This window comes from Papio anubis, chromosome 12 (assembly GCF_008728515.1).
Source record: "Papio anubis isolate 15944 chromosome 12, Panubis1.0, whole genome shotgun sequence".
Classification (NCBI taxonomy): Eukaryota; Metazoa; Chordata; class Mammalia; order Primates; family Cercopithecidae; genus Papio; species Papio anubis.
In genome coordinates, this window is record NC_044987.1 from 24219721 (window position 1) to 24247095 (window position 27375).

Consider the following 27375-nt stretch of genomic DNA (forward strand, 5'->3'; position numbering starts at 1 on the left):
GTTAGCCAGGATGGTCTCGATCTCCTGACCTCATGGTCTGCCCAGCTTGGCCTCCCAAAGTGCTGGGATAACAGGCGTAAGCCACCACGCCTGGCCGAAAGCATTATTATTATTTTTTTAATTATTACTTTGAGACAGAATTTCGCTCTTGTTGCCCAGGCTGGAGTGCAATGGTGTGATCTCTGCTCACTGCAACTTCTGCCTCCTGGGTTCAAATGATTCTTCTGTCTCAGCCTCCTGAGTAGCTGTGATTATAGGTGGCAGCCACCATCCCCAGGTAAGTTTTGTATTTTTACAGAGACGGGGTTTCATCATGTTGGCCAGGGTGGTCTTGAACTCCTGGCCTCAAGTGATCTGCCCAGGTAGGCCTCCCAAAGTGTTGGGATTACAGGTGTCAGCCACCATGCCTGGCTATTTTTTAAAATTAATAATTGACTGTTAAAGTCCTAGAAATCAAAGAAGAGTCTGTGCTCAAAGAATATTCGAAATCTAGAAGTTGAAATTGGAGAAGTGAAGATGGATGTGGATAGAAGGCTTTTTAAGCCACCCAATAGGTATTGAATAAAATGACTCAGTGAGCAAGTCTTCAGTGATAGGAACTGAACTCAGTCTGGAGAAAATTCAAGAGGTTGAGGATCAAAGGGAAGAAGGCTCATACTTGGTGAGTTTTAGCATGTAGAAGAAAGCCAGCAAGGAGGGTGGCCACTGTGAGAGCTGAAAAATGAAGTTATCAGGCAGCATTTGAGACAGGCATATAGTTTGAGTCAACCTCCTGAGTAAACGCAGGAGGAGAAGGCTTCATTCGTTTTCAGAACAAAATGTTTCAGAACTGAATGAGTATTTCATTGAAAGGTACCAGTCAATTCTTTGTGCAATTCTTTGTCACTTATTAGAAATTTGAAGAGAGAAAGCATAACTAGTAACATTTTTCAGATGCTTTATGGGAGTTATCTGAATGGCTTTGTGGATAAAAATAGATCTGGGCCAGGCATGGTGGCTCATGCCTGTAATCCCAGCACTTTGGGAGGCCAAGGCAGGAGCACCACCTGAGCCCAAGAGTTTGAGACCAGCCTGGCCAACATGGTGCCCCATCTCTGTTAAAAAAAAAAAAAAAATCTGATTTAATTTTCCTTATGATTCTTTAAACTATTAGATTTTTTGCCTGCGTATAATTAAAATGAAAATTGCATTTTCAACAGAAAATTACTGTAATTATATTTTGCTTTTAGACTAGTAGAGTCTATCAAATTAGAGCAAATAGGGCAAATGATTTTTATGAAAAGGTCCAGATACTAAACATGTTGGACTTTGCAGACCAGTTATCTCTGTCCTGGCTATACAACTCTGCTGGTGTAGTGCACAAGCAGCTATAGGCGTATGTAAATGAATGAACATGTTTGTATTCCAATAACATTTTATTTATGGACGCTTAACTCTGATTTTTCACATAATTCATGTGTCACAAAATATTCTTCCTCTGATTTGTTTTTTTTTTTAAAAAAAGGTCAAAAACGTTCTTAAATCACATTGTGTACAAAAACAGATGGGAAACTGGGTTTGGCCCATGAGCCATAGTTTCCTAACTCCTGAGTTAAAGGTTTTTAAAAAGTCATATTCTCCTAAGGGTCAGTGCTGTGGCTTTCTGTCTGGATGACTATTAACATTTTCATGTGACCCTAGGGAGGTCTTATTTTGCTATAATGAAGGGATTTCTTAGATATTTGAACAACTTTTGGCAGTGGTTCTCACATTAGCGTGCATCAGAATCACCTGGAGGGCTTGTTAAAACACAGATTGCAGGGCACCCTCCCCAGGTTTCACATTCAGTAGATCTATGCAGCTGCTCAAGAATATGCATTTATGGCTAGGTGCTAGGTGCGGTGGCTCAGGCCTGTAATTCCAGCATGTTGGAAGGCTGAGGCAGGCGGATCACTTGAGGCCAGGAGTTTGAGACCAGCCTGGTCAACATGGTGAAACACTGTCTCTACCAAAAATACAAAAATTAGTTGGGTGTGGTGGTGCACACCTGTAATCCCAGCTACTAGGGAGGCCGAGGCATGAGAATTGGTTGAACCTCGGGAGGTGGAGGTTGCAGTGAGCTGAGATAGTGCCACTGCACTCCAGCCTGGACAACAGCGAGACCATCTGTCACACACACACACACACACACACTGCATTTCTTAAAGGTGAGTCTGATGCTGCTGTTTTGGGACCACACTTTGAGAATTGCTGATTTAGAGAAATGAGAGCACCCAATGCTGTGGAAATAACACAGTTGCTTCTTTTACTCAGTGTCCTTAGAGTAACTATTGACTACATAGTTTCTTTGAGACCGTTGAAATTCAAATGGTTCAAAGACCAAAGATATTTGGAACAAAATTCATAACTTTCCCATCTATTGTAGTATTTTTCCTCCATTACTTTCTGTTTTTAAACACTTAAAAACTAGAGATTGATTTATAACAGGGTTAGAGAATGAAATGCATCTAGTGGAAATATAAATGAAGGAATACATGTATATATACTAGATACTCACCTATCAGTTTGAAAAATAGTATATTGCCAGTAGCTGGCATTGCATGTTCCTCCTCTCCATCTTGTCATCCTTTTCTTTGCTTTTACTATCTGTGTTTGTATCTACAACAATATAATGTCTAGTTTTGTGCACACGTGAACTTTATGAAAATAGTTTTTTGGTAATTCGTGATGAAGTTCTCAAAACAGTTTTATTACACACACATGCACATCCATTTTCATGAATATAGCTGTGGTTCATTTTCACTGCTTTATTTATTTTATAAGTGCACTACAATTTATCAGTTCCCCCGATGGTGGACATTTGGATTGTTACCAGTATTTTTTTTTCTTTCTCTTTTTTTTTTTTTTTTTTGAGATGGACTCTCTCTCATCCAGGCTGGGGTGCAATGGCATGATCTTGGCTCATTGCAACTTCCGCCTCCTGGGTTCAAGTGATTCTCCTGCTGCAGCCTCCCAAGCAGCTGGGATTACAGGCACCCACCACCACACCTGGCTAATTTTTTGTATTTTTAGTAGAGATGGGGTGTCACCATTTTGGCCAGGCTGATTTTGAACTCCTGACCTCAAGTAATCCACCAGTCTTGGCCTCCCAAAGTGCTGGGATTACAGATGTGAGCCACTGCCTCTGGCCATAGCATTGTTACCAGTATTTAAAAAAATCTTTAAACAATATAGCCACAGATATTTTTGTCTTCTTCTAGTGAATAAGTGCAACAGTATTTCTACAGCAGAGACCTAGGGAGGGGATTTGTCTCTTGTTATGGGATATGCACTTCTTCAATTTTACTATGTAGGAGGGGATTTGTCTCTGGTTACGGAATATGCACATCTTCAACTTTACTATGTAGGAGGGATTTGTCTCTCATTATGGGATATGCACATCTTCAACTTTACTATGTAACCATTAATTGTTTCCCAAAGTAAGGCTATATCCACATCTTCACCACACTTCATATCACTAGATTTTTCAATTTCTGCCAATTTGATAGGTTTAAGATGATATTGTGCTTTTATTAATAATTTACATTTTCTTAATTACTAATATAGCTGATAATTTTTCTTTAAAGGCCTTTCGTGTCTCATTTTCTTTTTTTTTCTTTTTTTTTCTTTTTTTTTCTTTTTTTTTTGAGATGGAGTCTTGCTCTGTCGCCCAGGCTGGAGTGCAGTAGCCGGATCTCAGCTCACTGCAAGCTCCGCCTCCCAGGTTTACACCATTCTCCTGCCTCAGCCTCCTGAGTAGCTGGGACTACAGGCGCCCGCCACCACACCCGGCTAGTTTTTTATATTTTTTAGTAGAGACGGGGTTTCACTGGGTTAGCCAGGATGGTCTCTATCTCCTGACCTCGTGATCCGCCCATCTCGGCCTCCCAAAGTGCTGGGATTACAGGCTTGAGCCACCGCGCCCGGCTCTCGTGTCTCATTTTCTTTGAAATGACTTTTTTTGCCTGCTTTTTATTAGATTGTTTATCTTGATCCAGTTGATTCAGAAAATTTCTTTATATTGTAGTTACTAATCTTTTGACATTTAAATGTTTTAGAGATATTTCCTTCCATGGCTTACCTTCTTTGCCTTTTTATGGTGGGTTTTTTTTTTTTTGGATACGTAAATGTTTTACATTTTCTTGTAGCTTAATTTATAAATTACTCTCCTCATAATTTGTGGGGATTTTTTCCTGTGTGTGTCTTGTTTTAAGAAATTATTCTCTCACTTGTCATGAAGATGTTTTCCTATATATTCTTCTAAAAGTTTGGTTATTTTTACATTGAAATCTTTAGTCCAGCTATAAATAACTTTTGTGCATGGTATGAAGTATGGATCCGATTTTATTTATTTTTTTGTCTAGATGACTAGTTGTCTTGATACTTTATTTAACAGTTCATCCTTTTCCTATTGATCCGATTGCCATTTCTTTCATGTTTCTTACTCTGTTCTGTTATACTCTCATCTGTTGCATTGGTCAGTGTTTCTATCCCTGTGTCAACAGTATTCTGTCTTAATTACTACAGCCTTTGCTTTTTAACAAGTCTTGATATCTGGTTGAGCTTTCTTAAAAAGTTGCTACACCTTGTTTGTAAAATAAGCTCCTGACTAGTTTTGGTTCTTTGTTCTTCAGCATAAATTCGTGTAACCTGTATGGGAAGAGACTTTGGGGAGTTTTGCTTGGAAATATACTAACAGATTAATTTGATAAGAAATTACAGCTGCACGGCTGGGCGTGGTGGCTCATGCCTGTAATCCCAGCACTTTAGGAGGCCAAGGTGGGTGGATCACGAGGTCAGGAGTTCGAGACCAGCCTGACCAACATGGTGAAGCCCCGTCTTGACCACAAATACAAAAATTAGCCGGCGTGGTGGCGTGTGCCTGCAATCTCAGCTACTCAGGAGGCTGAGGCAGGAGAATCGCTTGAACCTAGGAGGCAGAAGTTGCAGTGAGCCAAGTTCACGCCATTGCACTCCAGCCTGGGCAACAAGAGTGAAACTCTGTTTCAAAAAAAAGAAAGAAAGAAAAGAAAGAAGAAGAAGGAAAGAAAGTTACAGCTGTACAATATTAAGCATTCCTAATCATGAATATGCAATGTCTTTCCACCAAGTCTTCCTTGATTCGGTAAAGTTGTTTAAATTTTTGCATTAAGATCATGAATTTATTTTGTTAGTTTTATTATTAAGCATCTTATTTTTTGCTGTCATTTTCAGAGTTACATTTGAAAACTATTTCTGACTGATGTAGAGAGTGCAGTTGATTTTTTTTGCTCACCTTAAGTTAAGGAACCTTGTTTCATTCTCACCATTTCTAATAATTTGTGAAGTCTTTTGGGCTTTCTACATAGACTTTCTTCATTTTCTGCAAATAATTATAGTTTTTAGTCTTCTCCATTCTTAAAACTTACATTCTGTTTCTTACTGAGTTGACTGGCTGCAACTTGCAGTCCCACGTGGAACGTAAGTGGTGTCTCTTTTGTTGTTTGAGATGGGGTCTCACTCTGTCACTCAGGCTGGAGTGCAGTGGCGCTATATCGGCTCACTGCACCCTCCATCTCCCAGGCTCGAGTGATCCTCCCGCCTCAGCCTCCTGAATAGCTGGGACTATACAGGGAATATACAGGAGCATGGCACCAACCTGACTAATTTTTAGTACATGATTTTTATCAGATTAATGAAACTTCCTTTTACATACATATACATATTTTTCTAAGAGTTTTTTCTTTTTAAATAAAAAAGGTTTTAAATGTGTTAAATGCAATTTCTGAGTATATTGAGGTAATCGTGTGTGTGTACTTTAATTTTTTAATTTTTAAAACTTTTTTTGTAGATTTTGCTACTAAAAATTTTATTTTAAAAATTCAGTTTTAATTTTTGTGGGCACATAAGTGTATATATTTATGGGGGACATGAGACATTTTGATACAAGCATGCAATGCGTAATCATCACATCATGGGAAATGGGGTACTCATCCCCTCAAGCTTTTCTCCTTTGTGTTACAAATAATCTAATTATACCCTTTTAGTTATTTTTAAATGTAAAATTAAATTATTATTGATTGTAGTTACCTTGTTGTGCTATCGAATACTAGGTCTTATTCATTCTTTCTAATTTTTTTTTGTACCCATTAACCATTCTACCTCCCAACCTCCTGCTTCCCCACTACCCTTCTTACCCTCTGGTAATCATCCTTTTACTCTCTGTCTCCATGAGTTTAATTATTTTGATTTTTAGATCCCACAAATCAATGAGAACATACAATTTTTGTCTTTCTGTGCCTGACTTAACATTAGCGATCTCCGGTTCCATCCATGTTTCCGGTTCCATCCATGTTGTTGCAAATGACAGGATCTCATTATTTTTTTGTGGCTTAATGAGTACTCCATTGTGTATAAGTACCACCATTTTCTTTATCCATTCATTTGTTGATGGACACTTACGTTGCTTCCAAATCTTGGCTATTGTGAGTAGTGTTGCAGTTACTATGGGAATGCAGGTATGTTTTTGATATAATGATTTTCTTTTCGGGGGGCACATACACAGTAGTGGGGTTGCTGGATCATATGGTAGCTCCATTTTTAGTTTTTGGAGGAGACTCCAAACTGTTCTCTATAGTGGTTGTACTAATTTACAGTCCCACCAACAGTGTACAAAGGTTCCCTTTTCTTCACATCCTCACCAGCATTTGTTATTACCTGTCTTAGTAGGATACAAGCCATCTTAACTGGGGTGAGATGATCATCTCATTGCAGTTTTGGTTTGCATTTCTCTGATGCTCAATGATGTTGAGCACCTTTTCATATGTTTGCTGCCATTTGTGTGTGTTTACTTTTTTACAAAATTGTTGTCTGAGTGCAGCAGCTCATGCCTGTGATCCCAGGAGGATTGCTTGAGCCCAGGAGGTCAAGACCAGCCTGGGCAACATGGTGAGATCTCATCTCCACGCCCCCCTCCATGAAAAAAAAAAAGGAAAAGAAAGAAGGAAAAAAATTAGCCAGGTGCAGTGAAGCACACCTGTGGTCCCAGCTTCTCAAGAGGCTAAGGTGGGAGGATTGCTTGTGCCTTGGAGATTGAGACTTCAGTAAACCATGATCATGTCACTGCAATCCAGTTTGGAGGACAGAGCAAGACCCTGTCAAAAAAAAAAAAAAAAAATTGTTAATATACTAAACTGACAGATTCTTTGTTTTTGAGATGAAGTCTTGCTCTGTCACCCGGGCTGGAGTGCAAGTGGCATGATCTTGGCTCATTGCAGCCTCTGTCTTTGGGGTTCAACGATTCCTGTCTCAGCCTCCGGAATAGCTGGGACTACAGGTGCAAGCCACCACGCCCGGGTAATTTTTGTATTTTTAGTAGAGATGGAGTTTCCCCATGTTGGCCAGGCTGGTCTCAAACTCCTGACCTCAGGTGATCCACCCCCCACCTCGGCCTGCCAAAGTGCTGGGATTACAGGTGTGAGTCATGGCCTGTACTAGGTAAATAGATTCTTTAAAATGTTAAACTAGGCCGGGCGCAGTGGCTCATGCCTGTAATCCCAGAAATTTGGGAGGGCAAGGCGGGCAGATCACCTTAAGTCAGGAGTTTGAGAGCAGCCTGGACAACATGTGGAAACCCTAACTCTACTGAAAATACAAAAAAAAAAAAAAAAAAAAAAAAAAAGAAAAAAGAAATTAGCCGGGTGTGGTGGCATGTGGCTGTAATCTCAGCTACCTGGGAAGTTGAGACAGGAATCGCTTGAACCCTGGAGGCGGAGGTTGCAGTGAGCCAACAAGGCGCCGTTGCATTCCAGCATGGGTGATAGAGTGAGACATCTTATTCAACTAGGTTTGCATTCCTTGTTATATATTCTAACCCATAATTTAATATATATTCTTAATATAACTTGATATATATTCTAACCCATGGCTTACCGCTTCACAACTCCTGAGCCTCCTGTGTTGTGAATATTCAGCCCATGTGATTTTTATGTATCACCCTCACTCCCCTTCAGTTGTTGCCGCCTTCAACTAAAATACTGTCATCTAATCTCCTGGCGCCACCTGGTGGCAAATCTTTGACATTTCTGACGTCTCTTCACCTTTCTTTCCCTAATAGGGAAACTCGTACATGCAGTTTTCTCCTTCAGTTCTATTCCTTCTCTTGTGCCTTTCATCTATTAACTTTACTCCCAAATCCTCCTTTCTCATGCTCTCCTAAATTTTCTCATTATGTTCATGAAAAGTAATTATCTTCCTTTGCTCTCTCTGCCCCTTTATGAGTCTAAATCTACATGAATAGTACTACTAGTTAATCACAGTGAGAATACTACTACTAGTGACAATGGCAAAACTACAGCTATACATTTTGAAAGGACTTTTTTTGTTGTTGTTTTGTTTGTTTGTTTGTTTGTTTTTGAGATGGGAGTTTCACTCTTGTTGCCCAGGCTGGAGTGCAGTGGCACGATCTCGGCTCACTGCAACCTCCATCTCCCAGGTTCAAGTGATTCTCCTACCTCAGCCTCTCGAGTAGCTGTGATAACAGGCATGCACCACCATGCCCGGTAATTTTTGTATTTTTAGTAGAGATGGGGTTTCGCCATTTTGGTTAGGCTGGTCTCGAACTCCCAACCTCAGGTGATCTGCCTGCCTCGGCCTCCCAAAGTGCTGGAATTACAGACGTGAGCCACCACGTCTGGCCTGAAATGACATTTCATACAATAAAATGCCAGCCAGACTAACCTTCAAAGTCCTTGAAAACAGTTAAAATTCCCTTTAAAATGTTCTTAAATTTCAGGTACTATTGAACTATCTAATTATTTCTGCCCAGGTTAACATCAAGCTCACTTATTAAAGAAGAATTATAAAACTGTTAATAAATGTCATTGTTTCTATGTTTCTTAATTACAACCTTTGATAAATTTGGAGTTTCTACTTATTTTACTGCAAAGACTCGGTTTTTCATTATGAGTTACATTGCCTAGAAACAGAATCACTGTTCATGACGTAGTTTCCATGGGAAACAGCCCACCACAGCTGCCCTTTTGGTACATAACTCATTTGTAAGATAGAGATTGCTAGTAACTGCATTTCTAATTGTTTTACTCACAAGGTTAGAAAATACTGTAACCAGCATTCTTCTCAGTCAGGGAAATGACTCATGGATAAGCTTGGCCAGTTTAGCAGTTTCTTCGTTAAGTTAATTCTGACTTTGTTTTATCTCTAAGGGATATATCGGAGAATGGCAGGTAAGTCAGCTGAGGAAGACAGACCAGAGAGAGTAGGGCTGAAATTGACCTCTTTAATTCCTGCAATGCCAACGTGTCTGCAGAGGAGGTAGTTTTCATGGTTTGTCTTAACCTATCCAGTCTTTTAGTAGGCAGGTACTGAGTATTTGCTTATTCAAAAACATAGCAACTATTGATTTCAGAGTAGGCACTACAAAGTATTTTGGACCCATTACTCTGGTTGCTGCCTGAAAATAACAATGTCTAGATTAATCAAAAGAGAACTTCAAATAAAATATAAAATCTGGTAGAACGCATAACTGAATGACATGAAGTTCTGATGTTTATGGCTTTAAGACAAGACCTATTATTGTAAATAATAGGTCTTATTATCGAAAGAAACTAGTTAGCTTGTGTAGAGTTGCTGCACTATTTGAAGTCTAGCATCTATTTAAAAGGAAGGTTTAAAGTTATTCTTATTTCCACATTCTAATCGTGGAGTTTCAAAGGTGGACTGGAAAATAAAAAAGAAGTTAAAGATTAGGCAGACAGTTTGACAATAACAGCCCTTACATAATCCAGGCTGACAAGGGCACCCTGATATTACAGTGTGCTGAGCAAGCAGTCAACCTGCCCATTCAGTTTCCTACTGTGTTTTTTTGCTAAATGCTTTCTAACCTCTTAATGTCTCTTTTGAAAGGTGGGGACCCAAACTGTATGCATTGTTCCAGATGCGCTCTTGCCAAAGCAGCATAAAGCAAATGTAACCCTTAGGAAGAAGGCTCCCTCCCTCACTAGGTAAGTACAACCGGCAGCCGTGGCCAGGGCCAGCCCACTTGCCCGCTAGACCTGCCATACCTTCCACTGCCAGGATGCTGGTGGGACCTCATAAAACTGAACCTGCTAATCCACAGGACCTGTGGGTTTCAAGTCAAAGGAACTGATCAAGAGCAATCTCTGTCTTTACAGCCTCTGATTCCATCCCCTCCAAGTTCTTTCTCAATGGTTTGCATCTATTGGGCTCTTTGCCAATCAAGAACATCATCCTCCAATTTAATAATTTTGAGGTCAGCTAGAATTTATTAAAATGATGTTTTACCTGTAATCTTGGGAGCGGATTGGACCTGCTACTTTAGAGCATTCTCTTACATTTAGAAAGAGCCCTCTCGAGCATTAAGAATGAAAGTATTATAGTGCAGGTTCTCATATGACACTTGTGTTCTGCTGGGAGGTTTTTCTTATTTTTTAGTAAAACATATTCAGGCCTGGCACGGTTGCTCATGCCTAGAATCCCAGCACTTTAAGAGGTGTAGGCAGGTGGATCACCTGAGGTTAGGAGTTCGAGACCAGCCTGGCCAACATGGTGAAACCACATCTCTACTAAAAATACAGAAAAAATTAGCCAGGCGTGATGGTGCATGCCTGTAGTTCCAGCTACTTGGAGACTGAGGCAGGAGAATTGCTTGAATCCGGGAGGCACAGGTTGCAGTGAGCCGAGATGGTGCCACTGCACTCCATCCTGGATGATAGAGTGATTCAAAAAAAAAAAGAAAAAAGACATATTGAGATTTACTTTAAAATGAAGTTCCGTACATACACATTGAGTAGAACAGTGGTCCCCAACCTTTTTGCACCAAGGACTGGTTTCATGGAAGACAAATTTTCCATGGGCTGGGAATGGGGTTGGGAGGTGGAGGGGATGGTTTTGGGGTAAAACTCCTTCACCTCAGATCATCAGGCATTAGATTCCCATAAGGAGCGTGCAACATGAAACCCTCGCATGCGCAGTTCACAATAGGGTTCGCTCCTTTGAGAATCTGATGCCGCTGCTGATCTGACAAGAGGTGGAGCTCAGGCCGTGATGCTTGTTCACCGCTCAGCTTCTGCTGTGCCACCTGGTTCCTAACAGGCCACACCAGTACTGGTCTTCGGCCCAGGGGTTGGGGATTTCTGGAGTAGAAGAAGTAAAGAATTGGTTCATAAGCTAGGTTAATGTAGTACTATGTACTGACCTCGATTTGGTAATATTTTAAAATCATTTTTTCAATATGATTACCATAACAGGTTGTTTTTAAATTCCTTTTTTTTTTTTTTTTGGCAGAGACTATTTGACTCATCCCATTTCTGAATAAAACCACAGCAATGTTGTTTATGTTGTAAATCTTGAGTTCCCCCAACTTGCTGGTTAAGCCTCCCAAAGTTCTCTAAACTGCCTTCTAGCTAAATGTCAGTATATTTGAGATAATACTTAAAAATGTAGAACCAATGTTCTTTATAGAAATACGATGTTTTAGACTTATTTATGTGGCAAAAAATGGTCACATGTGTTATTTAAGGTGGAGAGCTTTTAGAAGCAATTTGCTCCTTTGGCCTTGAATTGGGCCTGCTCTGAAATGAGTTTAAGGTCATGCAAGATTCTCTCTGATATGTCATGACATTACCAAAACACTTTCATTGTTTCAAAGTCCACTTGAAACGCTACGACACATCCATCATCACTTGCTCTCACTCGCTTCGAAAGGGGTCTAGCTGAGAATCCAGCTGGTCTCATTTCTGATCTTTGAGCTAAAATCCTGGGTTAAAGCACATTTTTAATGTGCCATAGATTGCTGCAAACAATACTCTTCTTAGCTATTTATCTTTAGCCATTTCTTCCAGTGCAGAAATTCATTGATGTAACTCTTGCCATTTTGTTTGTTGATTAGTAAAACTCCCCAAAGTAAAATCTACCTGATCTTCTATAATTTTTCCTCCTTGATTTTCATCTGTTAATGTTCTTTTTAGAGCAAATCCTTTGAGTGAGTTTGACTCTGAGCTATTGTCGTCAGAAGCAGGAAAAGAAAGCTTCTGCATGAAAAGTCAAGATCTAATGACAGAAAGAGATTTTGAATTATCTAGCCATGAATTTATGAAGGGATCTGCAGAGCTGGTGATTGCCACATCCTCCAGCTTGAGGTATCACATAGTTGGCAGCCTTGGAAGAACTGCTGGGCCCCTCCAGAGTTGATTATAAAGTTATTGACCCAAGAGAAAGAACAGAGACTCTGAGTGATGTTCTGGTCCTTCCCCCACTGCCCCTAGGGCTTCTCCACAGCACTGTCATCCTATCTTCCTCGTGACTAGGGGCCTGTAGGATTATGGTGACATTAAGGAATTAAAGGTGACATCTAAAGCCATGGACAGGCCAGGCGCTATGGCTCCTGCCTATAATCCCAGCACTTTTAGAGACTGAGGCAGGTGAGTTGCATGAACTCAGCAGTTTGAGACCAGCCAGGGCAACATGGTAAAACCTTGGCTCTACAAAAAATACAAAACATTATCTGGGCATAGGGGTGCGTGCCTGTGGTCCCAGCTACTCGTGAGGCTGAGGTGGGAGAATTGCTTAAGCCCCGGAGGTCGAGGCTGCAGTGAGCCAAGATCATACACCTGCACTCAAGCCTGGGTGACAGCGCGACCCTGTCTCAAAAATAAAATAAAGCCATGAACAAGATAGAACTGACTGGTTTCCTCATGGATAGAATCCCTATAGCCTTGGGACCAGACTGTACCCAAATTGCTAATCAACTCCAAAGCCTGGCACAGTGTGGTGTATTTAGACTCATGGGCTTTTTGCTCTCAACCTTCAGACCTTTCTCTCAGGCTCTGGGCTGATTTTAGCTGAGGAGACCAGATTAGACACAGTCTGCAGGTCCTCCCTCTTGGATCCCTGAGGTGGGAAGGGGCCTGAGGTGTGTCAGATGGAGCTGGTATAAATAAGATGAACTCATTCCCTAAGCACACACGCCCCGTGGCTGCTCAACAATTTCTCTTGGGATTCACGTCACTAAGGTGTATGTGACTGTGACGTGAAAGAGTGAGTGTTTATACCATGATCTTACATTCACATCATAATTCTGGATCAGAACATTGCAAAATCTATATGTTAGACTCCTTTGGCGGCCAAAAGTAATTCTAGCCAGGCTGAGGTCAGAGTGTAGAGTTTGTGGACGCACCTTTATTTTGGTACAATCTGTACATCATTGCATTTCCTCAGCGGCATTCCATTCCCCTTCATCACTCAACCATCAACTAACCGTGACTAAATGTTAACTTACAAAATGTGGAAAGACATTCAGGGTCATGCCTTTTCAACTGAATGCTGATAATACGAGTATTCGAGTTGAGTTTTCTTCTTTCTTGCCTGACTTTCCTATTCACTTTCTGTGTCTTCATGCAGGCCTCTGGCTACTGACATACGGGCAGCTTTAGGATAAGGACATACCTGGTGTTCTGAATGTGTGTATCCCCCAAAGTCTGCAATCTCAGCTGGAACTGGATGGACCAGTATTCCCTCACCCAGGGCCCTGGCTCATGTTTCTCTCCTCTTCTCAGTTTACTGTTGGATTTCCCTTTCTTGCTATTCTCTTTCTCTCCAATCCCCTCTCAATTGCCTTTCCTAAAGACAGACCTTAGCAAGATGGCCCGGGACTTGGGACTTCGCACGGCACCCTGCAGTCCCAAGCCACCATCTACTGCACCCCATCTTCAAGACTCTATCCCCCAAACAGATGCTGGAAGGCATCAGCTTCTGAGAACCCACTTTTTTCTGCATGACTAGCTTGTATGGAAGAATCTATGGAGAGGATTTCCAAGAATTTCCTACTTTTTCAAAAAATGTATGTGACTTATATTTGGCTTCAATCCAAGAGCAAACTCAGTGGTGAACAGCTCCATTTCTGTGCACATGTTGGTGGAATCTACAGAAATCGATGCAACATTTCTTTCCTGTCTGGGCTGTTTGTATAATTGTATATAAGTGTAGCAATAAATATATTCTACCATCAGCCTGAGCCTTACTGCACACTTGATTCTGCATCCTGGTGGTAGGCGGTGAATATCGCTTGCCTGCCCCACTTCAGGTTCCCATCTTCTCTGATTTCACAGTTACTTCAGACCTGGCCAGTGTTTGGAGAAAGAGCGTTGAGGAGAGTTCAGTGGCAGAGCTGGGATGTGAAGCAGCATTATTAATTCATAAGATGGCACTAGTCCTAGCACTTTGAGGTGTTTTGAATGTCCAAGGAGTGAAGCTTAGAGGACTGGGTGACAGTTTGTGACACGAGTCAGCAGCATTAACAGTCACTCTGGCCGGACGCAGTGGCTCACGCCTGTAATCCCAGCACTTTGGGAGGCTGAGGTGGGCGGGTCACGCGGTCAAGAGAGCGAGACCATCCTGGCCAACATGGTAAAACCCTGTCTCTACTAAAAATATAAAAATTAGCTGGGCATGGTGGTGCGTGCCTATAGTCCCAGCTACTTGGGAGGCTGAGGCAGGAGAATCGCTTGAACCCAGGAGGTGGAGGTTGCAGTGAGCTGAAATGACACCACTACGCCCCAGTCTGGGCGACAAAGCGAGACTCTGTCTCAAAAAACAAAACAAAAAGCAAAAGTCACTCTTACAGCCTTCAAGAGCATGTTGTGCTGTGATTATTTGACTGGTACTTGCTGGGCACAAAGGTACCCCTTAAAGATTTTCAGAAAACCCCACAAAATGTACCAACATGACATAGAATTTTCCATCTGTCACTGATGTTTTTCAAGGGTATTAAGTCTAGTTATTTTAGAGACAACCTCCTCCTACAGGGGACACATAAACAAAATAACCTTTCACTAGGCAGATACAATATTGTTTGTCTAATATCAAGGAATATTTATTCCCAAAGTGGTCTCTTGTAATTTTCTTGTGAAATCTTTGGTTATCAGGCACTTTTATAACTTAAGGGATAACCACATAGTTGTGGTTTCTTATCAAATTATGGTTTCTCAGGCCTCTCCTTGATTATAAGTGGAAGTTGGCATAAAATCTTTCAGTCATAAGACCTGGGAATGCAATGAAACGAAAAGTTGTAATATCCAGCTGGGTGCAGTGACTCACCCCTGTAATCCCAGCACTTTGGGAGGCTGAGGTGGGCAGATCAGTCGAGGTCAGGAGTTCCAGACCAGCCTGGCCAACATGACAAAACCCTGTCTCTACTAAAAATACATAAATTAGCTGGGCATGGTGGCGGGTGCCTGTCGTCCCAGCTACTCGGGAGGCCGAGGCAGGAGAATCGGTTGAATGCGGGAGGCGGAGGTTACTATGTGTCAGGAGTGTGCCACTGCACTCCAGCCTATTGTTATCCCATGGCAGGGGCAAACAGCACTTGCGAGATTACTTTTTGTGTAATAAAAAATATAGTCTGGAAGAGAGTTGAGGAAAATCATCTGTCAAGCTCTTTAAAACATTGAAGAAGTAACTCTGAACAATTGTGCCACGTCTGTTCTTATTCTCACCTTTTAATGGATACATTAGAGAACCTGAGCCTTCAGGTCAAAAGATAAAGAGGGCACAGTGTGGGCCGCTGCCTTCAACAGCTAATTCCTGTGCAATGCACTGGGCAAAAACCTTTTCTACACATGGCTTTTTCTAGCCAGGACTGGTGATACGAAGGGACATTATTAGAAAATACATGGGACAAATTACCAATTGCTTCGGTTTATAGTGCGGTAAGAGAGAATCCCAATTAGAGATAATGCTGTGTAATCAAAAGTTTAGTTTATGAAGCTGTGAGAGATTGAGAGTTTTCAGCCTGTGGGGGTTAAAACCTGGGCATTTGCTGCAGCTCAGCCATGAATTCGTAGCTGGAACTTGGACAAGTCACTCCAACTCTCAGGACCTCCGATTCTTCTGCTGTAAAAATGAGGTGATCGTACTCAATGATTTCTAAGGTTCTTTTTGCTCTTAGAATCTCTTCTTTGGAAAAGGGAAAGGAGTAGCATAATTTTCATGTTAAAGGGATGGGTCATTAGATGGCAAAAATGTGCAGTCGAGAGGAGAAAAGAGTTTATTTGGTTTTATAGTTTCAACGTTTATTTTAGATTTAGGGTGTACATGTGTAGGTTTGTTACATGAATTTATTGCATGATGCTGAGGCTTGGAGTATAAATGATCCTGTCACCGGGGTAGTGAGCATAGTACCCAATAGGTAGTTTTTCAGCCCCTGCCCCTGCCCCTCTCTCCCATCTCTAGTAGTCCCTAGAGTCTATTATTCCCATCTTAATGTCCATGTGTACTCAGTGTTTAGCTCCTACTTACAAGTGAAAACATATGGTATTTGGTTTTCTGTTTGTATGTTAATTTGCTGAGGTTAATGGCCTCTAGCTGCATTCATGTTGCTGTAAAGGACATGATCTCTTTATGGCTGCATAGTATTCTGTGGTGCATATGTACCATATTTTCTTTATCCAGTCCACTGTTGATGGGCACCTAGATTGATTCCATATCTTTGCTATTGCGAGTACTGCTGTGGTTAATATATAAGTGCATGTGTCTTTTTGGTAGAGTGATTTCTTTTCCTTTGAATATATACCCAGTGATGGGATTACTAGGTCAAATCGCAGTTCTGTTTTAAGTTCTTCGAGCAATCTCCAAACTGCTTTCCACAGCGACTGAACTAATTTACCTTCCCACCAACAGTGTATAAGCATTCCCTTTCCCCACACCTAACGAGCATCTGTTGATTTTTTTTTTTTTTTTGACTTTTCAATACCTAACCACTCAGACTAGTGTGAGGTGGTATCTCATTGTGGTTTTGATTTGCATTTCTCTGATGATTAGTGATGTGGAACATTTTTTCATGTTTGTCATTGCTTATATGTCTTCTTTTGAGAAGTGTCTGTTCATGTCCTCTGCCTACTTTTCAATGGAGTTATTTGTTCTTTGCTTCTTGAATGATTTAAAATTTTCAGAGACTCTGGATATTAAACCTTTGTCAGATGCATAGTTTGAGAATATTTTCTCCCATTCTGCAGATGGTCTACTTACTCTGTTGATAGTTTCTCTTGCTGTGCAGAAGCTCTTTAGTTAAATTAGGTTCCACTTGTCAATTTTTGCTTTTGCTGCAATTGTTTTTGAGGACTTAGCCATAAATTCTTTGCTAGGGCCAAGGTTGCAATTGCTTTTATGGACTTAGCCATAAATTCTTTGCTAGGGCCAGGTTTTCTTCTAGAATTTTTATAATTTGAGGTCTTACATTTAAATCTTTAATCCAGCTTGAGTTACTTTTTGTATATGGTGAAAGGTAGTGGTCTAGTTTCATTCTTTTGCATGTGGATAGCCAGTTATCCCAACACCATTTATTAAATAGGGAGTCCTTTCCCCACCACTTATTTTTGTCAACTTTGTCAAAGATCAGATGGTTGTAGATGTGTAGCTTTATTTCTGAGTTCTCTACTGTGTTCCATTTGTCTGTGTGTCTGTTTCTATACTAATATCATGCTGTTTTGGTTATGGCAGCCTTGCAGTATAGTTTGAAGTTGGGTTATGTGATGCCTCTGGTTTTGTTCTTTTTGCTTTGGATTGCTTTGGCTATTTGAGCTTTTTCTTGGTTCAATATGAATTTTAGAATAGCTTCTTCTAATTCTGTGAAAAATGACCTTGTTAGTTTGATAGGGATAGAATTGAATCTGTAAATGGCTTTGGGCAATAGGGCCATTTTAATAATACTGATTCTTCCTATTTTAGGTTTTTTTTTTTTTTTTTTTTTTTTTGGAGACAGAGTCTCCTCTGTCACCCAGGCTGGAGTGCAGTGGCATAATCTTGGCTCACTACAACCTCCATCTCCCAGGTTCGAGTGATTCTCCTGCCTTAGCCTCCTGAGTAGCTGGGACTACAGGCACACAGCACCACACCTGGCTAATTTTTGTAATTTTAGTAGAGATGGGGTTTTGCCATGTTGGCCAGGCTGGTCTTGAACTCATGATCTCAGGTGATTTACCTGCCTTGGCCTCCCAAAGTGCTAGGATTACAGGCATGAGCCACCTGAACAGGCAAAAGCTTTTTTTTGCATCTGTTAAGATAATAATATGGTTTTTGTTTTAAATTTTGTTTATCTGGTGAATCATATTTATTGATTCATGTATCTTAAACCAGCCTTGCATTCCAGTCATAAAGCCGACTTGATCATGGTGAATTAAGTGGGTTTGATTTGCTGGTATTTTGTTTTGGATTTTGTGTCTGTGTTCATCAGGGATATTAATCTGTAGTTTTCTTTTTTTGTGTGTCTTTGCCAGGTGTTAGTATCAGGGTTGGGCTGGCTTCATAGAATGAGTTAGGGGGGATTCCCTCTCCCTCTATTTTTGGGAATAGTTTCAGTAGAATTGGTATTAACTTTTCTTTGTACATCTGGTAGAATTCAGCTGTGAATCCATCTGGCCCACAGCTTTTCTTGGCTGCTGGGATTTTTATTACTGATTCAATTTTGGAACTTGATACTGCTCTCTTCAGGGTTTTGATTTCTTCCTGATTCAATCTTGGGAGGTTATGTGTGCCCCAAAATTTATCCATTTCCTCTTGATTTTCTAGTTTGTGCTCACAGATGTGTTGATAATAATCTCTGAAGATCTTTTGTATTTCTGTGGGATCAGTTGTAATGTCACCTTTCTCATTTCTGATTGTGCTTATTTGCGTATTCTCTCTTTTGTTTTCTGTTAATCCAGGTAGTGGTCTATTGATCACTTTTATTCTTTCAAATAACCAACTTTTGGTTTTATTGATCCTTTGTATGGATTTGTGGGTCTCAGTGTCAGTTCTGCTCTGATTTTAGTTATTTCTTTTCTCCTGCTAGGTTGAGGGTTAGTTTGTTCTCGTTTTTCTAGTTCCTCTAGGTATGATGTTAGATTGTTAATTTGAGATATTTTCATCTTCTTGATGTAAGCATTTTTATTTATTTATTTATTTATTTATTTATTTATTTAAGATGGAGTCTTGCTCTCTATCACCTGGGCTGGAGTACAGGAGTACAGTGGCACAATCTCGGCTCACTACAGCCTCCAGTTTACTGCAGCCTCTGCCTCCCAGGTTCAAGCAATTCTCCTGCCTCAGCCTCCTGAGTAGCTGGGATTATAGGCACACACCACAATGCCCATCTAATTTTTGTATTTTTAGTAGAGACGGGGTTTCGCCATGTTGGCCAGGCTGGTCTCGAACTCCTGACCTCAAGTAATCCACCCAACTTGGCCTTCCAAAGATGTAGGCATTTAGTGCTATAAACTTTCCTCTTAACGCTGCTTTTGTTGCATCACAGAAATGTTGGTATTTGTGTCTCTGTTTCCATGTATTCCAAATAATTTTTTTTTTTTTGAGACAGAGTTTTGCTCTTGTTGCCCAGGCTGGAGTGCAATGGCATGATCTTGGCTCACCACATCCTCCGCCTCCTGGATTCAAGCTATTCGTCTGCCTCAGCCTCCCAAGTAGCTGGAATTACAGGCATGCACTACCACACCTGGCTCATTCTGCATTTTCAGTAGAGACGGGGTTTCTCCATGTTGGTCAGGCTGGTCTTGAACTCCTGACCTCCGGTGATCCACCCGCCTCGGCCTCCCAAGTAGCTGGGATTACAGGTGTGAGCCACCACGCCTGGCCGAAAAATTTTTTTTGATTCCTGCCTTAATTTCATTGTTTACTGAAATTCAGGAGCAAGTTGTTTGATTTCCATGTAATTGTATGGTTTTGAGAGATCTTCTTGGTATTGATTTCTATTTTTCTTCCACTGTAGTTCTAGAGTATGGTAGGCATGACTTCAGGTGTTTTAATTTATTGAAACTTGCTTTTTGGCTGAGCGTGTGGTCAATCTTCCAGTATGTTCTGTATGTAGATGAGAAGAATGTACATTCTGTGATTGATGGGTAGAATAGTCTGTAGATGTCTCTTAGGCCCATTGGTCAAATGTCAAATTTCAGTCTAGAGATTTTAGTTTTCTGCCTTGATGATCTAATGCTGTTGGTGGAGTGTGCAGGACCCCACTATTATTGTGTGACTGTCTAAGTCTTTACATAGTCCAGAAGTACTTGTTTTGTTAAGCTGGATGCTCCAATGTTGGGTGCATATATATGTTTAGGATAATTAAGTCTCTTGTTGAATTGATCCCTTTGTCATTATGTAATGCCCTTGTCTTTTTTTTTTTTTTTTCTGTTGTTCATTTAACGTTTGTTTTATCTGATATAAAACTTGTGACTCCTGCTCTTGTTTATTTTCCGTTTGCATGATAGATCTTCCTCCAGCCGTTTACTTTGAACCTATGGGTGTCATTACATGTCAGTAGGTCTCTTGAAGATGGTAGATGTATGGGTCTTGTGGTTTTTTTAAAAATCTAACTTGCCACTCTGTGCCTTTTACGTGGGACATTCAGAATATTTACATTCAATGTTAATGTTGAAATGTGAGGTTTGGATCCGATTGTGAAGTTATTAGCTGGCTGTTTTGTAGTTTCTTTTGTGCAGTTGCTTTACAGGGTCTGTGAGCCATGTACGTAAGAGCGCTTTGTGGTGATAGGTATTGTTCTTTCATTTCCATGTTTAGAACACCCTTAAGGATCTCTTGTAAGTCTGGTCTGGTGGTAAAAAATTCTCTTAGTGATTGCTTGTCTATAAAAGAGATTATTTCTTCTTTGCTTTGAAACTTAGTTTGGCAGGATATAGCATCTTTGTTGGAATTTCTTTGAGAATGCCATAAGTAGCCCCCAGTCTTTTCTGGCTTGTAAGGTTTCTGCTGAGAAGTTCCCTGTTAGCCTGTTAGTGGTGTTTGGTTACATGAATAAGTTCTTTAGTGGTGATTTCCGAGATTTAGGTACACCCATCACCTGAGCAGTGTACACTGTTACCCAATATGTAGTCTTTTATCCCTCACCCCCATTCCACCCTTCCCCCCAAGTTCCCAAAGTCCATTGTATCATTCTTATGCCTTTGCATCCTCATAGCTTAGTTCCCACTTGTAAGTAAGAACATACGATGTTTGGTTTTCCATTCCAGAGTTTTTTCACTTAAAATAATGGTCTCCAGCTCCATCCAGATTGCTGCGAATGCCATTATTATTATTATTATTATTTTGAGACAGAGTCTCCCTCTTGTTGCCCAGGCTGGAGTACAGTGGTATGATCTTGGCTCACTGCAACCTCTCTGCCTCCTGGGCTCAAGTGATTCTCCTGCCTCAGCCTCCCGAGTAGCTGGGACACAGGGGCGCACCACCATGCCTGGCTAATTTTTGTATTTTTAGTAGAAACGGGGTTTCGCCATCTTGGCCAGGCTGGTCTTGAGCTCCTGACCTCAAGTGATCCGTCTGTGTCAGCCTCCCAAAGTTCTGGGATTACGGGCGTGCCATTCTTTTGTTCTTTTTATGAATAGCCATATGCACTTCTGTTGGCAGGTTTTATATTGGGCAGTGTGGTTTGACCTACAGCCAGTGGATGGCACTTATGGGTAAAAGCCGCTGCAGCCAACACAGATGGGTGTATACTTTTTTTTTTTTTTTTTTTTTGAGACGGAGTCTCGCTCTCTCGCCCAGGCTGGAGTGCAGTGGCCGGATCTCAGCTCACTGCAAGCTACGCAGATGGGCGTATACTTGATCCTTGTTACTGGAAGAAGCTCTCTTTTTCCTCAGGCAATGGGTTGATCTGTGTAGTGCGCCATGGTCTGAGCTCCCTGCTCAGCCCCTGAGGGGGAAGCCAAGATGGGTGGGTGGGGGGGACCAAGATAACTGGGGCTGGATGGGGAAGGACTGCTTACAGGTCTCCTAATGGCAAGCATAAGCACCGGTGCAGAGCAAGAGGTCCAACGGGCAGCCACCAAGCGCCCAGAGGTGTGCCTAGGTGCGGAACTGGGAAACTTCTCAGCTCCAGGTTCTCTGCACAGGGAGCGGGGGCAGCCTAAACTCCTATTCCAGGAGAGCGAGTGCGTGCTCCAGATTGCTGGAGATCTGCCTGGAGGATCATAAATGGTCCCCCGCACCATGATCTCTGCTCAGGAAGGGTGGAGTGAATCAGGCCATCAATCTGGCTAAGAAGGTGCTCTATATGCCTGGAGATCTGCCTGGGCATGAAGCAAAGAGAGCGCCCCCTGCACCACAAACTCCGTACAGGAAGGGTGGGGTGATCTAGGCTGCTAATCCATGGGAGCAGGTGCTTCAAATGGCTGGAGGTCTCCCTGCGTGTGGATCAAAGAGGACCCCGCTACACCGAGGATTCACTCAGGAAGAGTGGAGCAGCTCAGGCTGTTAGTTCAGGTGAGCAGGTGCTCCAAATGTCTGGAGATACGTCTGGGGGTAGAGAGGGCCCTGGTGTGCCACGATCTCTAAGGCACCCAGCAATGACACATGCAGACAGTTCCAGGGTGCCAAGTTGGCTCAGACTACAAATCTTTTTGTCCAGGAGAAACTGTGGCAGTGGCAGCTCTCCTCCCCTTCCAGGCCTGTGACAGAGGAGAGCATAATTCCAGTGCCTGCTCCTGGGACACCTTCCACATTTGCTGCCCAGTTCTGGCTGTGGAGGGTCCTACCCTGCTCCAGAACAAGTGCTCCCATATCTAACCTGAGACTACAATGCCTGCATGGCTACACTGCCAGGGTCATCAAAAAATGACTGACTTTGTAGCAGCCCAGATTAAAAGTGGCATCCTTCTCTTGATCCCAGGTCTGGGAAAATATCTGCCACTTTTCTGTGTCCAGGCTGCTCCCTAAGCTAGCTCCAGGGCGTGGGAGACTTGAAATGCTCTCCCTTGGCCTGGGTTGCATGGAACCCCTGCAGAAAGATGGGCCGTGAGGGATTCTCTCACCCTCCTAGGTTCTGGGGGCTTCACTCACTTTTATTGGCTGGAAGCCATCATGGGGGCTGCCTGCCTACCTTCTCCTTGGGATCTGGGGTGTCTTTTGTTATGCTGGTGGATTCCCATTTTCCGTCTTAAATTAAAGCTCATAGAATTGATCTTTATGCACTATTTTGCTATTTCCACGTGGCTGAGGCATGCTCGAAGCCTGTAATTCACCATCTTGCGGGGGAAAAAAAAATGAGTGATGAAGATTGCTTATATTCAGATGCCAAAAGATGCATTAAGATAATGACAGGTCAAAGCACCACCTAGTCAAACCCTTTCTGAGGAAACAGAACATACTCAGCTCTCACTTTTCATGCCCTGTTGGCTGGATTTCTTCTTGGCTATCTTCTGTACAGGGCAGAAAGACCGCAGTGTGCGCTTATCATTGGGATGCTCTGGTGGGAAGCTGAAGCCTCAGAACAAGAACCCACTTCTCTTCACCCATGAATTGCCCACGCCCATCAGGCTGGGCAGTGGCCCATGAAGAGTGCTTCTGTAACTATCGGGTGTCAGTCCTGGTCAAGTTCTATTCCCAACTGTGTAAGCCCAAAGCCGATGGGCGTAGTAACACAAAGCGGGGAAGCTAGTCACTAATACTTAGGAAATGCATCGGTTGGGGGCTTCCCTCCTCCTGTGTGGATGCAACTGTCATCAATCAGCACCATACCCTTTCCCTGGTGGCCCATTCATTTGTTTCCAAGGAGGTGGGATGAGTTGCGTGACTGGTGGGTTTGTAGCCCAGTCCTGTTCCCAGATTTTCCTTTGGGGAAGGAGCTGTCTGCAGGAAGCATAAGCACCTCCATGCCATAGTCTGCTCTTCCCTGCCATAGTCTCACAGAGGCCAGGCTCCCACCTGGGAGGGGCAAGTCTGGGGTTCAGTATTAGAAAGCCCAGTCGCCACAGGCATAAGCCCACGTTCTCTAGTGCTGGCTTTATCAAGGATGAAGGTGGTCTGACAGCTTCACTGCCTTGCTCTTTTGCTTTGCTTCTCAATGGATTTAGCACCATGGTTCTCACTTGAATGTGCAGCAGAACTGCCTGCCGGAGCTGTGAAAACACAAGCTGGGCTCTGCTACTAGAGTTTCTGATTCAGCATGTCAGGAGTGGGGCCCAAGAATCTGCATTTCAGACAAGTTCCCAAGTGAAACCGAGGCTGCTGGACCGGAGACCACACTGAAGACCCAAGGAACACTTGGCTAAGAGAAGGCGTTCTGTTATTGTTCCCTGAAACTCCAGAAGAACCCAATGTTCTCAAAGCTGTCTGAGTCAGCTGGGCCTCCTTTGCTAACCTGGGGCTGGCAAACAGTCCTCGGTCAGCATGACTAATTCTTACAAATCAATATCCTCTTCTAGCCCACGGCCTTGGGGAGAAACAAATGGTTATGGATTATCCTCATTTCTATTCTATGTGGAAAGCAAGATGAGTCAACGGCAGCTGTACGTCAGCCCTGAAATGGCTATTTTAAAACAGAGTTGGAGACATGCTCAGTTCTCCTTGGATAAAACCTTGTACAGCACTGTGCGCAAATAAAGACTTTTTAATAATGACGGAGCCAGTGGATTTTAATGACTTGTCATTGAAGTGTAAAAGTGCAAACATTTGCAGGTTAGGGAACCGTGTGATGAATTTCAGTGGATTCGGGAGAAGGTCAGAGCAGAGCGCGCGTCCCCGCAGACGTCCCTAGTGATTTTCTCAGGCCCTAGCCCTCCCTCCAAGGTCAGCACCGTCTTAAATTCTAACAGGTAGATATGTTTTACTGGCTGGCGCGTTATAACATTGAGATCATTCAGCAGGTACTATTTCATGTCTGCTTTCTTTTACTCCACAAAGGCATGAATTCCTGAAAATGTTTCTCCTCTGATCAGCCTTGTTGCTGACCACACATCCTTCACTCCAGCCTCTGTTAGTGGGCTGCCCACCGCACAGCCTGCCTCCCACCTGCCACAAGTTTCTGCAACTTCCTGGCACAGTGTGGCTGTTCCAGTAGAGCCAGTTCCCTCTAGACGTGTCAGCAGCTGGGCCTTCCCATCTCCGGGGCTTCCTTCAGGCCTCCCACCCCCATCAGAAGGGCTTTCCCTTCTCGCCTCTGCCCATTTCATTCAGTCAGAGCAGGTGAGGCTCTACTACCCACCCCTCAAGGCTTATACCTTAGAGGCCCGTGCCTTGCTCTCTGTTCATCTGGGGGCATCTTGCTCTGCACAGTCCCTCAGGGATGTGGATTTCCCTGCACCAGGAGGAACACACGACCTCTTAGGCACCAAGTCAGGGAGATGGAGGCTAGAGAACCCCACAGGGCTGTTCACCGCCTCGGCTTGGGAATGACACCTGTCTCTTCTGCCAACATTTCATGGTCAGAACTAGTCATGTGGCGAGTTCTCTTGGCTACAAAGGGGGATGGGAAAGGCAGGGGAGCAGAGGGGAGATTTGGTGAACATCCCTGTCGCTGCCACAGTGCTCAGATCAACTCCGTCTCCAAGGCCAGGTTATGTTCTATCATCCCCTCTGCACTTGGGCTCTCACGTGCTCCCTCTCCCTCCCGTTATTCTACAGTATCCGTACCTTGCACAACAGTGGTCTTCCAGGGCACATGTCTGGGGACGTTTGTGATTGCTGAGATTTGAGTGTGTGTGGCACTGACATCTAGTGGGGATAGGCTAGGGATGTTGGAAAATATCCATGCACAGGACAGCCCTCCCAACACAAAGCACGGCCCAGTCCTAAGCATCTGTAGCAGCGTGGCCAGAGCCCTGTAGTCCAGGATGCCATTTCACCTGGCGTAGGTCTTGCCTACTCCTGCTGAATTGCAACTCTGGGGAAAACAATCATGGTGGCCTTAAAGCCAGCCTTGGTGACGGATTGTGGCCTGCTGCCCTGGCCCCTTCAGTGGGCCTGATGACTCCAGGAGAAATGAGGGACAGAAGTGACCAGGTTATGGAGCAGTGGCAGAGAAAATAGGTCATCTGAGTGATATTTGTAATGGCTTCACCAGACTTAAAAATACAGCAAATAGTCTGGGTGCAGTGGCTTATGCCTGTGATCCCAGCACTTTGGGAGGCAGAGGCAGGAGGATCGCTTGAGACTAGGAGTTGGAGACTACTCTGGGCATCATAGTGGGACCCTTTCTCTACAGAAAAACAAATTGGCTGGGCTGGTAGCGTGTACCTGTAGTCCTAGCTATGTAGGAGGCTGAGGTGGGAGGTTCACTTGAGCCCAGGAGTTTGCAGCTGCAGTAACCTGTGATTGTGCCACTGCACTCCAACCTGGGTGGCAGAGCAAGAACTTTTCTAATATCTATAGATATAGATATACATATATTAATAGCAGATGGCAAGCCGAGTAGAGCTTCTCACCTGGAGTGCTCCTCCCTCCCTGTGGACTGGGCACTGGGCTGCATCGCCACCTCTGAGAGGAGCTGGCAGGTCCTGAGTGTGTACACTCAGGCCTGTTGTACCCTGTACCCACCATATTTCTTTATCCGTGCCTACTTTTTAGTTGGTGATTGAGCCACCACGCCCAGCCACATTCATTCAACAAATATTTCTGACCCTCCTCAAAGTCCCAGGCACTGGAGATGCTGCAGAACGAGTGGCGTCTCTGCCCTCCTGGAGTCCCGCCTCTTCCGCATCTCCCTCGGCGCGCAGCACTGGGGCGAGGACTCCGTGGAGCTCAGTAGTCCTCACTTGCTGAGGAGAAGGGTAGAATTGGAAGTCTCAGCGTTTTCCATTGAGAAAGCTGCTAAAGCAGCTGCTGGGTGTCTCTCCCCCACCTTTTCTCGTGCTGACCCTGGAGCACAGTAGGCATGGGAGAGGGTGGCCGAGGGAGGAACAGGGAGGGGTGAGGGGTGTGCAGATGGCCAGATGAGGGGGTGCTTGTACCCAGGTCATCAGGAGTTGACTGAGTTGCTGGTGAGTCCCGGGTGTGTCTGGGTCTGAGTCTGAGGTGGTAACAATGTCTCAGAATAAAAGCTGCCCCCCTTTTTTTTCCAGGCTGCTGCTGTGGGACAGTGAAGCGGATTTAAAATGGCTCTGCCCTGGTAAACCACCTGGTGTGTGTGTGATAACATGGCCTGGGACGCCTCTCTTCCCTTGCTCTGTTGGAAGTTGGTAGATACGCTCCAGACTGTACAGCCTGGGACTAGCCTTTGTCCATTACCATTTCTGGGAACTCCTTCATAGCCACACATTGTAAAATGAAGGCACAGGGGCCATGCCCCCATTCTTAGCCAAGCCCTGAGGCTCTGCTGCCCAACTCATCTAGGCCCCCTGACCTCTTGCCTACCAGGGCACAGGGCAGTTTAAGATACTGGGAAGGGGCCAACCTCAAGTAGCTCATGACCTTAGAGGAGCACTAAGATGCAGCCGTGGCTGGGCGTGGTGGCTCACGCCTGTAATCCCAGCACTTTGGGAGGCCGAGGCGGGAAGATCATGAGGTCAGGAGTTCGAGACCAGCCTGGCCAACATGGTGAAACCCCATCTCTACTAAAAATACAAAAAA

At 43.3% G+C, this 27375-nt stretch overlaps 1 protein-coding gene across 3 annotated transcripts in view; it reads left to right on the forward strand.

Annotated features, from left to right (window-relative positions):
- The window catches only part of RDX (radixin), a 114718-nt gene that overhangs the window by 81544 nt on the left and 5799 nt on the right, over positions 1-27375 (forward strand). For 2 of the 3 annotated variants that reach the window (XM_009187224.3, XM_003910659.3), the window contains 2 exons: positions 9922-10019; positions 13438-14044. In XM_009187224.3, the coding sequence (XP_009185488.1) occupies positions 9922-9988 (67 nt within the window). In that variant the 3' untranslated portion in view covers positions 9989-10019; positions 13438-14044. Of the gene's footprint in view, positions 1-9921; positions 10020-13437; positions 14045-27375 lie in introns of those variants that run through there. The other variant, XM_003910660.5, reaches the window with a different exon arrangement.